This window comes from Thamnophis elegans, chromosome 8 (genome assembly GCF_009769535.1).
Source record: "Thamnophis elegans isolate rThaEle1 chromosome 8, rThaEle1.pri, whole genome shotgun sequence".
NCBI lineage: Eukaryota > Metazoa > Chordata > Lepidosauria > Squamata > Colubridae > Thamnophis > Thamnophis elegans.
In genome coordinates, this window is record NC_045548.1 from 42810070 (window position 1) to 42825246 (window position 15177).

At 35.9% G+C, this 15177-nt stretch overlaps 1 protein-coding gene and 1 long non-coding RNA gene across 4 annotated transcripts in view; one reads left to right on the forward strand and one right to left on the reverse strand.

Moving 5' to 3' along the window:
* Window positions 1–94: 94 nt before the first annotated feature.
* On the forward strand, window positions 95–9886 carry LOC116512492. Of its 2 annotated transcripts, XR_004255888.1 has the most exons (3): window positions 95–180; window positions 5854–6060; window positions 6739–9886. It is a non-coding gene; the product is annotated as an uncharacterized LOC116512492 (long non-coding RNA). The 2 variants fall into 2 exon arrangements; XR_004255887.1 differs by having other exon boundaries at window positions 5854–9886.
* Window positions 8350–15177, reverse strand: part of RNF4 (ring finger protein 4) — a 10247-nt gene continuing 3419 nt past the window's right edge. For both annotated transcript variants that reach the window (XM_032223010.1, XM_032223009.1), the window contains exon 2: window positions 8350–11260. In XM_032223010.1, coding sequence (XP_032078901.1) covers window positions 10360–11214 — 855 coding nt within the window. In that variant the 5' untranslated portion in view covers window positions 11215–11260 and the 3' untranslated portion in view covers window positions 8350–10359. The remainder of the gene's footprint in view (window positions 11261–15177) is intronic.

The following is a 15177-nucleotide window of genomic DNA, read 5'->3' on the forward strand; positions in this document are numbered from 1 at the left end:
CACGGGAGTGGAGAAGCAAAGGACCTTTTGGGACAGTAGAGCCCGGCTGTTGCCAATCTCCAAGGCTGCTACTAACATGGACGCAGAAAGCGAAGCCAGCTTCTTCAGTCAACTTTTCTCCGAGTAGTTAAGCAGATTGTGGCAGAATAAAGTCGCTCTCCCTGTGTTACAGAAGTCTCGGTAGGATTGGCTGGATTCACTTCGAAAGCTAAATGCTACCTAGCTGTAAACAAAGCTAGAATGCACTTTGTTTAATTTTGGCTTAAGCTGTTATAGGCTTAAGCTGTGTTATATTCAAGGTCTCTTCGAGTGGCACTCCTGGCTTAATTATTGTTGAGGTGTCCTGTGACTATTTTGGAACCTGATTTATATCAAGGCAGGGGTTTGTTTGTTTGGTTTTGTGGTGCTCCTGTTTGGTTCTTACTACCTACCATAAAACAATAAAGTCCTATGTTTAGAGCAGGGGACAAAAGTTATGTGTGAGAGAACTCTGACTTCACAGATTAAGTCATTCAACAAGGATCACCTTTTGGCTTAGCACAATTTAAGGTAAAGGTTCCCCTCACACATCTGTACCCTCACACATCTGTACTAGTCGTTCCTGACTCTAGGGGGCGGTGCTCATCTCTGTTTCAAAGCCGACGAGCCAGCGCTGTCTAAAGATGCTTTCGAACTGCTAGGTTGGCAGAAGCTGTGACAAGTAAAGGGAGCTCACTCCATTATGCACTGCTAGTGATTCGAACTGCCGAACTGTTAACTTTTCTGATCAACAAGCTCAGCATCTTAGCCACTGCATCCCTCTAGTACAATTTAGTGATGCCCAAAAATGTTCCACTGCCTCAACACTTACATTTCAAGGCAAAAATAGGTGCATATCTGAAAATATTGCAGATTTTCATGGTCATTGTTTTTGGTAAGGTCAGAATCACGGTCTGATACTATAAGGCAAAATAAGAAAAAATGTATTTGTGAACTGACAGGGTGTCAAACAAGATGATTTCTAAGATTCTTTCAAACCTAGACATTGATTATATGGATGTCTCTGTACATGGAAGTCTCATTATAATGTAATTTCTGCTTTCTTTCCAGCAGTTTAATAACCACAAACTATATGTATAACTCATGCTATTGGCTGTCAAAATAAGCATTCCAATAACACTTGAACTCTTATTAGAAAATCCAAATTAATGCTCAAGCATTTCCACATATGTTCTTTTCATGATGTGTTTAAATGATAAACAATGAAGCCCCAGAATAAAAGCTTTCCCATTGGAAAGCATGTATCTGATCCTACATTTTGAAGGATGGAAGGCGGAGCAAAATGGCCATAGAATGACCGCATTTTAGTGACCTTTTAATTTTTCTATTTCAGTACTCTTTTAGTTTTAAAATAGCTTGTTTTATTTACGTCAATTAGTAGTTTTATTTCTTATATTGGTATTAGTAATTTAAGAACTTGAGAATTAAGATTAGTTGGTGTTTTATAGTCTGGAATCCAACAGCTTTAGACATCTGCTGATGATTATGAGGCAGCAATGGCTATAGGAAAGTAATGAAAAAGAATTCCCTTAGGAAAGTCCAAAGGAAGGATAAGTTTAAAATGATGGAAAGAGAAAATTCAAAACATTCTGAACATTAAGGCACCAGAGCTAACTCTGAACTATTTGTTCCAGCATAAGGACACAGTATGTAATTTTTCTTGTCCTTCCTCTCTGCCCTCACAGTCTTTGCTAATAAATCCTACACCCTATTTCATTAGGAAATGATTTTTTCCTCTGGTGAGAAGTTTTCTGTAGGAGATAAGATGGTAGTACCCTTTGAAAGCCACAATAATTTAAATATGAATGTATGACTTGATGGCTAAAAATTGCCTTTTAAAAACTACAAGAGTTACAGGTAGTCTTCAACTTATGTCCAAAAGTGGGACTGGAACCTCTGTCACTAAATGATGCAGTTATTAAGGGAGTCACACCCAATGTTACCACTTTTGTTTTAACCAGGGTTGTTAATTGTTTCATGGTGTTTTTAAATGCCTCTGGCTTTCCCCATTGATTTTGCTTGTCAGTAATCCCCTAGGAAGGTAGCAAATGACTACTGCTTGTCCCCAGGACACTAAAAGTGTTGTAAATTCATGTCAGTTGCTAAACGCTCCTCATGACTGTAGCGATACTGCAACAGTCAAAAGTGCAAGGACCAGCACTGCCATAACTTTTGGTCATTAAACAAATGATTGTCATGGATGAGTTATTTGTTCAGGGACACGGGATACTGTTCCAGACTGCTGCCAATAGTCTTAATGGGGAACAAGTGGCACACGGGGCAACCAGCACTATACTCCTAAGACTTAATTGCAAAATATTATCCTGTTTTCCCGAAAATAAGATCTCCCCAGATAATAAGCCCAATCGGGCTTTTGAGTACATGTGCTAAAATAAGACTTCCCTGAAAATATTGCAACACAGCAGCAGCCATGAGATGACCATGGCCGCCGTCTCCTGCACCTCAAAAATAATAAGACCTCCCCGAAAATAAGGCCAAGTGCTACTTTCAGGAGTCAAAATAGGATCCTGTCTTATTTTTGGGAAAACACGGTAGTTAATATCAATCTCCAGCTTCCCAGATGGCATGGATTGAAAGAATATTGACCTTTAGGCATTATGCACTGCCTTCAATATTTTTTCAACTTAAAAAAACAATTTGTGAAGGGTTTTCAAATTGCGCTTCTATGTGTTTTTCACAATAGCTTTTAGCCTCTGCTAAATCCTGGGAGGAGAGCCAAGGCAGGATGGAAGAGTTCGCAATCTCAGCCAGCAATTTCTTACACAGCAGCTCCAACAACTCCAAGGTCAGGCCCAGATAAGCACAGGAGATACAATCCCTTGATTTAATTAAAGGAAAGACACAAATATCAGTCAACCCTGAAGAATGAAGAATAACCAGCTCAGTCGTTTGGAACAAAAAACAATTGCACATAAACTCAAAGCAGTTAAATCAAGGCTTTGGTCAGTGACTACTGCAACTGAGTTTCTCAACATTTCATCACTGCCCTCCAGTTGTTGTCCTGTTGAAATGCTGAATTCTCTGAGTGCTTAGGTAAAGGTTCCCCTTGCAAATATGTGCTAGTTGTTCCCAATTCTAGGGTTAGGGTTAGGGTCATCTCCGCTTCAAAGCCGAAGAGCCAACGCTATCTGAAGACGTCTCCATGGTTATGTGGCCGGCATGGGTAAATGCCAAAGGCACACGGAACGCTGTTACCTTCCCCCTCAAGGTGGTCCCTATTTTTCTACTTACATTTTTAAGTGCTTTTGAACTGCTAGGTTAGAAGCTGGGGCAGTAACCTCACTCCGTTACGCAGTGCTAGGGATTCGAACTGCCAAACTTTCTGATTGACAAACTCAGCATCTTAGCCACTGAGCCACCGTGTCCCTCTGAGTGCTTAACAGCCCCCTAAAAGGTTTTCCAATATAAATTTATTTAAACAGCCCCCTAAAAGGTTTTCCAATGTAAATTTATTTAAACAAATGAAGAAAATACCAAGTAGTTCAATGTAATGCAATCTTTTTATAACCTCCCAGATGATTAGCTCACAGGCAAAAAGCCCTTACAACTGGATGGTCAACAACAGACTTGTCAAAGGCTTCTCAGGTCCATTCCCACAGGCTTCCCCCTGAATAAATCTTGATTTTATTCTTCCAATGACTGCCCATTAATAATTTGATATTCCTCCTTGCAAGATAATTCCATAGGACTACTGAACATGGTCAGCCTTTTGACACTCAGCCCTTATTTACTCTATCTATGGAATTACTCAGGGGTGGGCTTCAAAACAGCAACAGGTTCTGTGCCTGGCTGCGGGTGAGCATGGCCATGGTGGGTGTGGCCTAGTGAGCCTGCTCTACCATGGTGATGGGTGTGGGATGGTTTTGCCTTCTCCAGGCTCTGGAGGCTTTCCCTGAGCTTCTGGAAGGGCAAAAACTGCTTTCCCCAGGCTCTGGATGCCCTCCTGAGACCAGAAATAGGCCCGTTTCTGGCCTTCTGGAAGGCCTATTTTTCTCCCTCCCCGAGTCTCCACGTGGGCCCTCCACTTACCTCACATCCAAAATGGGCTGCTTGGAGACTCCTGGGAGGGGCAGGGTGGGATTGGGGGGGGGGCAGGGCCCAGCCAGGGATGGGATTTGGAGGTTCTCTGAACCAGCTATAACGTTAGCTATGGGTTCTCCCGAACCTGGGCCTCAATTCACCACCCACCTTAATTGGCAACAGGAGACCTCTCTCATCCCCATCACCATTTTTTTCAAGCCAAATTGTTGGCTGAGAAAGCCAGGAAATTGAAACTACATCTTGCTCTTTCTTCCCTCTCTTGGAATGTAGCTGGTTGGGCCCTGAAACAAGCAGACTTTCTAAATATATAAGCAACTCCACCACAGGTCACTCAAACTTGAAACCAGGTTGGTATCTTACTATTCTAGTTAGGTTTCCTAGTACATGTATATTAATAGATGGGTATTTCAATGCAATAATAGATAATTATAAAGGACTCTATGAATTTTTTAATGGCTGACCTTCTGAAAAACTGAACCACCATTTATAAGGAAAGAGCAAATAAAATTCAAATGAATTGGACAGCTCTTTGCAATTTTTAAAAGATTTCCTATACCTGTATATTTTCTGTTACTCTAGGACTATGTGATGAATCTAGCAGTCCTTAGTCTATATCCCTGAGGCTCACACTCAAAATTCTTTGTGGTTTTTTGCAACCCAGAGTTTTTTGTTGTTGTCTAAGCTGCACCCTGTTGACAATTATAGATATTATTAACAGAACATGGAAGAGAATGATAATATTAAAAGAATGGTGTTTCTTGTTTTAAAGATAGCACCATATATATGTTAATGTGCATATTCTGTTATAAGAAACAGCAGCAGAGAGGACAGCAGCAAGTGGGTTCATTCCTATGAGTTTTGTCAAAAGAACAGATTCATTGGATCTTTTCTGTAAAGTTTTCACTAGATTAATGTTGGTAAACACAAATTTTTGTTTCCTAAACTGAAAAAAATAATCTACCTATAGCCATTCTAATCTAAGGTTGGGTTCACAAACATGAAGTCATGATAATTTATGAAATCTTGCGCTCAAAACCAAGGAAAACACAATTTGTAGCAATTAATGCATTCTGAACTTGTTTATTAGCCCTTTCCCCAATTCTCAATATTTATAGAAGGGACAATAGAAGGTACCAACTATTTCAGAATGTAGGGGATGAAATATTTACTTGGCAAAACTGCATGCATGCACCTGAACAGCAGGGATTAAATTCTAATTTTCACACCAAGCTCCACTATTTTTGAGAGATAACAATTACCTGAATACTCACCAATTTTAAGGGCCTGGCTGATTATTGAGGAGACCACCAATTTTATATTCCTTTTATTTATAACAACCTTGTTTTTAGTCCTTTTAAATAACTACCTAGAATTCAATTCTCTTTGTCCTTTCTCACAAAATTATTCAAAGCTTTAAGTCTTTTTTGTAAATCCTAAATAGCAAAATTATCAAGGTTTCTCTTGGTTTATTTGAATAACCCTTTTAATTAAGATTATCAGCCAGTTTCATTTGATGTCCAGTACAGCTGCTTTTTCTTTATCGTTCTTGTAGCCTTTTGTTTTTAAATCCACTTTCAAATCAGTCCTATCTTGTTTCTCTTTCATAACATCTTTGAAACAGTCTATCTATAGAGGTTGAAGACACTCTTAAAATTAACTTCTGTCTTAAGAAATATTTTTAAATATATCCTGTGTTAAAATATTTTTCTCCATTCTAAATTAGTGCAATGTTATCCTTTGTTATCTTTACAGGGAGTCCTTATCTTATGGAACTTATTGGAACTGGAACTTTAGATGTTAAGCTTGAGTTACTCCCAACTTTATTCTTTTGCCAAGATATTCATTGGCTAATGGAGTTGTGGTGGCACAGTGGTTAGAATGCAGTACTGCAGGCTAATTTACTGCCACTACTTTGATCTGACCAGCTCACGGTTGACTCAAGACTTCCATCCTTCTGAGGTTGGTAAGATGAGAACCCAGATTGTTGTGGGCAAAATGCTGACTTTGTAAACCACTTAGAGGCTGAAAAGAACAATGAAGCATTATGTAAGTCTAAGTGCTTAACAGTGTCAATGTGGATTGCTGGGATTACCATCACTAAGTGTTGGACATTGTGCTTTAGTTGAAAATTGTTATTTGTAACATATATGGAAGATACTAGACTGGGGAAAACTAAGTTAAAGGATAAAACCACATTAAATAATTATATTTCAGATGGCACTTGCCCATATCCTTTGGAAGTTATGACAGACTAGATGAGTAGAAATTGAATAGTTTTTACTTTAAAAAAAAGTATTTTAGTAGCTATGCACTTTAAATCTCAAGCTTGTACTGCATGGATACTGGCTGTAGGAATCAATGGGTGCAATCCAACAGACAGCTATGGTGGCATGAGGAAAGATGCTTTAGGCTAAGTAGCTTGTATTTAGAAGGGAGAAATCTCCCTTGAGTTCAATAGGCCTGTGTTTATGCTCATACAGAATTGCTTCACATTGACTTTTGCAGTGAACACAGTTGAGTAACGAACATAGTCTTTCATTTACAATCACAATTAGAATCGAAACTTCCAGTGCTAAGTGATGCAGTTAAGTGAGGCATCATGTGACTGTGCCCAATTTTATAATCTTTTTGTTTCAGTTGTTAAGTGGAAATGACTTTCCCCATTGATTTTGCTTGTTGGAAGCTGGCTGGAAAAATCCCAAGTGGCAATCATGTGACCCGGAACACTGCAACCATCAGAAATACATGCTGGTGGCCATGTACCCACATGAGCATTGGGATGTTGCAACAGTCATGAGTGCATGGATCTGTCATAACCACTTTTTCCAGCATCATAACTTTAAATGGTTGTTAAATGAATGGTTGCAAATTGAAGATTACCTGTAGTGCAGTTACAGATGGTAAGCAATAACTCAGCTTGTTGACCGTTGTTTCAGTATTATGAAGTTATTAAAAACTAAATGCTGAGTCCTTATTCTATATATTATAGCCAGGTTTAGCAACTTCTTGGAATTTTGAAAGTGACCAAACACTTATTACAATGCTTTTAAAGCCTATTACAACATTCTCAGCTGAAAAATATATCCAAATAGCAGCACTTCTGAGATAGTTTGATGTGTCAGCTTACCTTTTCCTGTTTTTGAGGTTTGTCTGTTTAATTTATAGTTATCATGTACAAAGAAGTTTTTAATTCTTGAACTGTATCTTTGAGAATTAAATCCTATCAAAGTTCTGTTTCAGAAACTGATTTGAGTTTTTATTAAAATCTATTCCTCAATTAGCCAAGACACTTTTTATGGTGTGTATTTATTCAAATTATGATGCTCAGTACAATAATTGATTACAACACAGCATTCTTACCATTTTTGTAAATAAATAGCACCTGCACCATTAAATATCCAGATTCTCCCTATATATGTTCTTGCATAATAAATGTGTGAAAGAGTCAAGTATGTAAAAAGCTTTTATCTGTAATAAAATTTGTCCAATATGCCAACACAAACATGATATAGATACATATAAATAAAAAAGCATGGATTCTACATATTTAGGGATGGAAGAGAATACAGATATTTGCCATTTTTAAAAAAATTATGCATGTTTGTATAAATAAATATCACCTTGAAAACAAATTCAGAATGTTTAGATTTTATTTTGAAAATGCTAAAATTATAGACTACAGTGTTAATTATGTTTAATCAATTTTATTGTGCTTCCATTCCCTAGCAAAAAGATTGATTTTGGAATAGAAGCAAAAGCTTTCAATGTAGATTTCAATTGTGAAAGAAATAACACATCCTCTTGAGGTTCATGTATGACTACTGAACAATGGTCTAACATTACATTACAGTTCAAACCTATTTAACATCTAATGCTACAGATGATCTGTTTGCTAACTAGAACTTTCAAAAGCTAGCAATAAAAAAAATCACTCTAGACCAAGCAGACTTGAATTAATGACAAATTATAATAGAACAACAATTAACAATTGTGTAGCTTTTTTATTAGACAACCAGATTAATTGATTTGAATTCTGATTGTAACATATTTTATCAAAAGGAGTCTGCTCAGTAGAATTCAACCTTACTTTCTTAAAGGGTCTAGATTTTTAATTGGCATGGGTTACCCCAATCATCCAGAGTTAATTCACAAATATGGGAGCTGAAATATAGGAAACAAAAAGTGCTCCTAGATAGTGAAATTTTTAACAAGTAAAACTGAGTAATATAAAACTATGTTGCTTTCTAAACTTGTATTAAGAGAATGATTTCAGTAAATGCTCTTATTGCATCTAAATGAACCAATTATATGAATTCAGTTGATTATATAGCAACCTCCAAGCATCTGGGAATTCATGGATAAGCAGGCCTCTTAACTCCCAAAGGAAATTACAAATAAGGTTTCACATTTTATGTAAATCATTCTGAAATAATTGGTCCAGGTCTGAACTGAGACACACATTTTAGATGTATACCGAAGAAATAGGACTACTCTGTTTCGAGTAGAAGTGATTTCAGGAGTGAATATCAGCAGCTGAGAGAAAATAGTGAGAGAAGGTGCTGGGAAGTTTAGGGCCCAGGTGGGCAATGCTTGCTGGAACATCAGCAGTGGTGGCTGAAAGGAAGGAGGAAGATCTGGTAAAGTCAGGGGCAAAAAGGACATGCTATTCTAGAATATCAGTAAAGCTGCTGAGGGGGGGGGGGGAAATACCTGGGAGAAAAGACTCTTATTTATTCTTTACTAGAAGCTGCAGTGTAGAAATGGACAAAGGGGTGATATGTACTAATCTTACCCTATTCAAATTTCATCCAAAACCTAGAATAAATAAAGCTAAAGCTGAATTGTGAAGGACCAAAGAATATTTGCAGAACCTACAAAATGAAATGGAAACAAAATATTATTTCTGATTTATACACATCTCTAATTTTTACTGCCCTAATATAAACGGATAGGGGAATCCATATCATTTTTAACATTTAAAAATGGAAAAATATTCAGTTGTCTTTTGAAATTCCTAATACTGTAGAGATTGTTTCTATGTTGTGTATTCGTGATAATTTGTAAAGATAACTTTCATTTAGAAGGTGGCTGCTAACAAACCCTTCATGATTATACAATAAGCAAATATCATTAATATAATAGAACATAAATTGTCTATCCAAACTGCATGGCTCATTTCCTTCTGCCTATGCAGAAACTACAAGTTCTACTATTTTCATCCATGTAGCATATAGCAAAAATATGAAGCTCCAAACTAAAATTCTTAATAACAAACTGACTGTTGTATTTTTCATGCTATATCATTCTAATTATTTGTTAATGGCAACCAGACTAATACGGGCTTTCTTAATATTTCCCAAATGCACCTGTTTAGATCAATAATGATAGTATAGAGATTAAAAATGTTCAGTCTGCACTTTATGACTATATGAAGAGAATTGAAAGAACCATTAGGACTTCAATACACCAGTATGAAAATGCATTTACTGAAAGACAGCATTCATTATCTTCACTGTGTCAAATATCTGAACTATAAGCTTGACGCCAGAATTCACATTTCACTTTGCCTTGTTCTGTGAGATAGTGATGAAGTAGGTTTCAATTTATTCTTCTCTTAAGTTAGGTGCGTGTAGAAAGTATTTCTTTATGATTATACTTTAGAGTCAAACATTTTCTAATTATGGTCCTACTACTGTCTTCCAAAAAGCCTCCAAATAAAAGATTTAAACATTTAATGTTAGAAATGTGGTGCACCTTGACTACAATAGACAGTCTTCTTGGAAATGCAGAAGTTCACGCAAAAGGTAGAATATCATCAGGAAACAAACGTGGATTCAATTTTTTTGAGAATGAAATGCAAAAAGAAAAATGTAGGCTGCTACTACTCACATTATCATAAGCATGACTTGCATCTTGGGCAAATTAAAACAGATTTTCATCCTGTCATCTGAAGTAAAAAAAAATTGTTATCTTGAAGATGTGTCATTTTTCAAAAACAGCATGGCAATACCATTTTGCTTTCATTGTAGCTAACTGTCCTTCAAACATCTACATACTTTGGTGGACTGTAAAGCCAACTTCATATGATTAACCATTTTTTTTTTTTAAAAAAAGCTTATATACTAATAAAACTCCATAATGGCCTCCACGTTAACTGTTGCATCTGAGAAATTATAATATTCTATTGTTGCTGAAAATATACGTATATGTAGCATTCAGAAGAGTACAGTTTAGATTCTTTGTAGAAGGTTCTAAGTTTCATATATAAATTGGATGATACTGTTTGTAGCCAAGTTTCTTCCTACAAGTTGGGCAAGAATTAGAATTTCTTAGAGAATCACGGAGACACTGGCTACAGAAGACATGGCCACATTTTGTTGATACAATGAGCCGTCCATTCTGAATAATCTCTGAATAGCCATCCATGCAAATTGGGCAACTCACAGTACCTGAACGGTGGGAACTTGGAACATCATCTTCTAACAATTCCAATTCTTTACTTAGTGTGCTAGTTAAAATCACTTCATCTCTTGGTTCATCGTCATCACTACTTAATATACAGCTGTCAGGGAGTTGATTTCTAAATTCTTGATTTTGTGGTTGACAAACATTTTCTTCAACAATCACAACTGAATCATTGTGTGTCAAATCAACTACTATTGGTTCTGAAGATTCACAAGTTAGGTCAACTACTTCTTCACAAGTGTTAACTTCAACATCAATTGGTTCTTGGGAAGCTGTTTCAGAACCTGTGTTACTAACTGCACTTCTTTTACAAGTTTGTCTAGAATTAATTGTTCCTCCACAGCGCTTTTTCTGTAACTCGGCCTTCTTCATTCTTTCACTAGGAATCGAGTTGGGAGCTGTGGCAACTACTGGCACAAGACCATTTTCAGTGCTAGAAGAAGCTATGTTGGTACTGGGAGGCTGCAAGAAGGCTATGGTAGAAGTAGATGGTGTTGAGCAGGAGAAAGAGGAGCAGGAGGGAGCAATATTGGAAGATGGTCCTACAGATTTGACCTCAAAGACTCCAGCTAGGCTTGATGGGCCAAGGCCTCCTTTTTTATTTTTCCGACGCTTGGTCCCACAGCGCTTGGTATCAGCTGGGCTCATGGTTGGCTATAGGCAGGGAAAACCAAATTCCCAATAAACAAGCAGTCTAGGAGTAAAAGAAATATATGAGTAAAACAGATGAAAGTAAAAATCCACTACATGTGCTTCCAACTGATGAACCAAAGAACAAGAGTACTAGCCATACTTTACTATGCAAATTATTTTTAAACACCACTAATTTTCTTTGTATAGATCATTATCAATGTTATTTGTTATAACTGAAATTATACCTTTTGACCAGGAACAAAGGTAGCGCGTATTGTATGCCCTTAACCCATTTCCCCCCCATAACAACAAACCTGTGAGATAGGCTGAGCTGAGAAATAGTGACTGAACCAAAATTACTTAAGACTAAAGTTGGATCTTAACCATCACATATGCTGGCTCTAAATTTAGTCAGCTTCTAGTCTTATGTTATAGTTAGAATAGCAGTTCCTATTATTTCTGGAATGTAAATTGCATAAATACATTTATTGCCTTAGTGCTTACCCAAATAAGCTTATGTTTAAAGTAGGCTTATTTTTTCAGTGAGTCAACAGTAAGTAAAGTTGAAAGTCTGCAGATTTATCAACAAAAAACTACGTAAGTCACCAATAGATCTATATTTAACAAGAGCCAGAGAAGATAGAAGCAGAATGTTCATATTTATTTAGCATTCTCAGTCTAAAGAATTGTTTATATTCCACTTCACTGAAAAAATAGCAAGCAGAATATTTATTACAAATTCTGAAAATAATGTTTCTAATGTTTAGAAATTCTAAAGTATTACAAAAACAAAATTTAGGTAATACCTATATTTTTAAAATCTTAATTATGCCAGTAAAAGTTTGATGAAAGAAGAATTTACAGGACTACTCCACCACGTGTAAAGGAGTGAATTTTGAATTTGAATAAGATTTGCCTAAGAATAAAATTACTTTAGATCAGGGTTATCACGCTTGCGGCCCATGGTCTGGATGTGTCACGTGCTGGCCAAGCCCATGTCTAGTTTAGCGAAGCGGAAAAAAGTTGTGATACATCATGTAACGCCACTGTGACACCACGAGTTTGAACCCCTGTTCTAGATATATCAGCAAGTTGAGAAGAAATTGACCTAGAGGCCAAGCCAATGGACTATGAATGGTGAAATCCAGCTTCTAGTCCCGCCCTACACATCAGAAGCCAGCTGGGTGACTTCGGACCAGTCACTTCCTCTCAGCCCTAGTAGAGAAGGCCACAGCAAGCCACATTCAAAAATGTTGCCAACAAAAGATAAAAAATAACTCAAAGGCTTTCTTCACTTCAAACCCAACAAGTTAGCACAGGTTTTTAAAAATTCCAATTTAATATTTCTCTAAGCTATTGAAAAGCCAATGTAGGCTTTTACATGTTATTAACTATTGTGAAACTAACTAGTTAGCTTAAATATATAACTAGTTAACTGCTATGATATATATAGTATGTACTATAACTAGTATATTTAAATCACAATCAACTACAACTAATTCAAGTTCAAAGATCAAATGCAATCATCAAATTCAGACAGGATGACAAGAATTACAAAATTGAAACAAGGTTATCCCAGTTCAACACAATTACAGGAAATCCAATGGGTCCACCTTTTATTTGAATTCATTCAGTGAATGGGGGGCACCACCTTTGAATAATTGATTTGCTTATTTTCAAAATATTTTGTTAAGAAATCTCTTATATTAAACCATGATTCAAATGAAAGTACTAACTCAACTTTCTGTAGAATTGGCTACGTGTGCCCGTTTATCTATTTATAAATATTAACAGAATGTCCTAACTTAGACAAATAAGGAACAGATAAGATATTTACACTAATTTAACCTTTTTATATTATTTCATTGCTTAAGCTAAAATCTACTTTAGTAATCAAGAAAAATAAACTCGGACTTTTTGCTGCTTTCATTTGATTGATCATTAGATTTGGAAATATAGCATTCCCACCACTAAAGAAGTGCAAGACTATCAGCTAGTTAACAACTGACAAATGAAACTGGACAAATTCTTTATAATCTTTATAATTCTATACACTAATTTATCAAAACTAAAATATATCTTCAGTCAATTCTCATTTGGTAGCAGATTTAGCCGTCAGCTGTCCCAAAGGAAAAATGAAAGCAGAGGCATATTCTCTGTATCAGATGAATTTTTTTGCAGCAGTTAGAAAAGATGATGATGCAGGTCTAGACAGACCAGTGGTTCTCAACCTTTTCTTGGATGGTCCCTTTAAATACCTTTTGTGACCATGGACCTCCAAGAATTAGGATTTAAATCATAAAAAATTTTCAAGCCTTTGTGGATTCCGTATGATGACATTGCAGCCTCTTACAGGCTCAGTAGTTTTCAACACAACAGGTTGAGAACTACTGAGATAGGCTATTGATATAGATCATTAAAAAGATGTGCAGCTTGAAGAGAAATGGACCATTTTGAATATACAATTGTCATCTATTCACTTTTATCATGAACATGTGAAATAAAAAACTACTAAACATTAAACTGGCACACAAAAAAAATATTCAATGCTATTACCAAAATGATTACATAACCATCCTTAGAAAAACAAACTTGTTAAAAAAATAATAACATATTTTATATATTTCACACAACAGCATTACATTCAACAGGAATCATGAATCAGTCTAAAATTTTAAAATTACTATTGTTAAAAGATAAGCAGCTTTTTACTCCAAAAATATTTTCACTTTCTGTTTGACAATAAAAAAACTAAAAAGGCAACTGTGAGCTACTCATAATGTAATGCCTCGGAAACAGAAGCAAATACTAATTTGCTATATCTGCTATCTCTTCTCTTAATGACTGTTTTCAATTACTGCCAAATGGTGTTGTCCTGGTTTGAATATACCATATTATTTCCCCTCCCCCCATCTAGTTTTGTTGCCTCAATTAAACCAATAGGGAAAATATCCATAATGATTTGCAGCAGGAGTCAGCTGGGGATGTAGGGTAGATTCTGATTTTATATACATGGTTATTTTTTTAGACTAGTCTTGCCTTCCTAGTATATCTTATTTGCACAGCATACAAATTAAAATAGAAATATATTGTAAGGCACAAGGATAGAATAGTCCTGAAATGAGGGAGACAGATCCAGCCATGATGCTAATCAAGTCATGGAGTATTAAATATGCAAGGTACCTTGCTTGAGAATTAGATCTGTTGCTTAGTACATGAGAGTGGCAGGATGAGAACAACAAAATAGACAAATACAGGGAAATGGGCAAAAATAATCCCATTTATGGGCAAAAAGAAAAAAAAGCAGAAAATTGAAAACAGTAGGAGAAAATCTTTATTAGGCTACAGACCAAAATACAATAGTAGAAATGAAATAGTTGCTTTGGCAAATAAAGGGGCCAAATAAGTAAATACAAATCTATACCTATAATTTACTATAGAATTAAAAAAATATGTTAATCTCAGTCATAGTGATTACCTCAACCAAATTCTATAAAAACTAGAGCTAGGGGCTCCTTTTTGTTGCTATCAGTCATCTACATTGGTTTTAATTTTATATCATTCTGTTAAAATATATGAACCAAACCCAATGAATACAAATAGTAGGAAATTTTCATTTCTTTAACACATACCCTACCAGGGTTTAAATTAGAGAAATGTGTGTATAAGGGGGGTAAGGTGAAATTTAATATTAAGGTTAGCTGAAGTTAGTTAACTAATCTGTTTGTGTTCCTTGTATTCAATCTATGTTAACTTTATGTATTCAAATAATGAATGCATAAAGGTATGATGGTGTTCATAACATTTTCAAATGAACTGATTTTTATCAGCCTGCTTATATAAGAAATTCTAAGATCCACCTTTAATTTAATTGAAATACTTTCTCCTGAGATAATTGAGAAACCTTTAAAGTTAGTGCAAGGTGATGCCTTAACTTCTACATCAAACTGGCTCTCATAACCCTATATGCAAATTCTT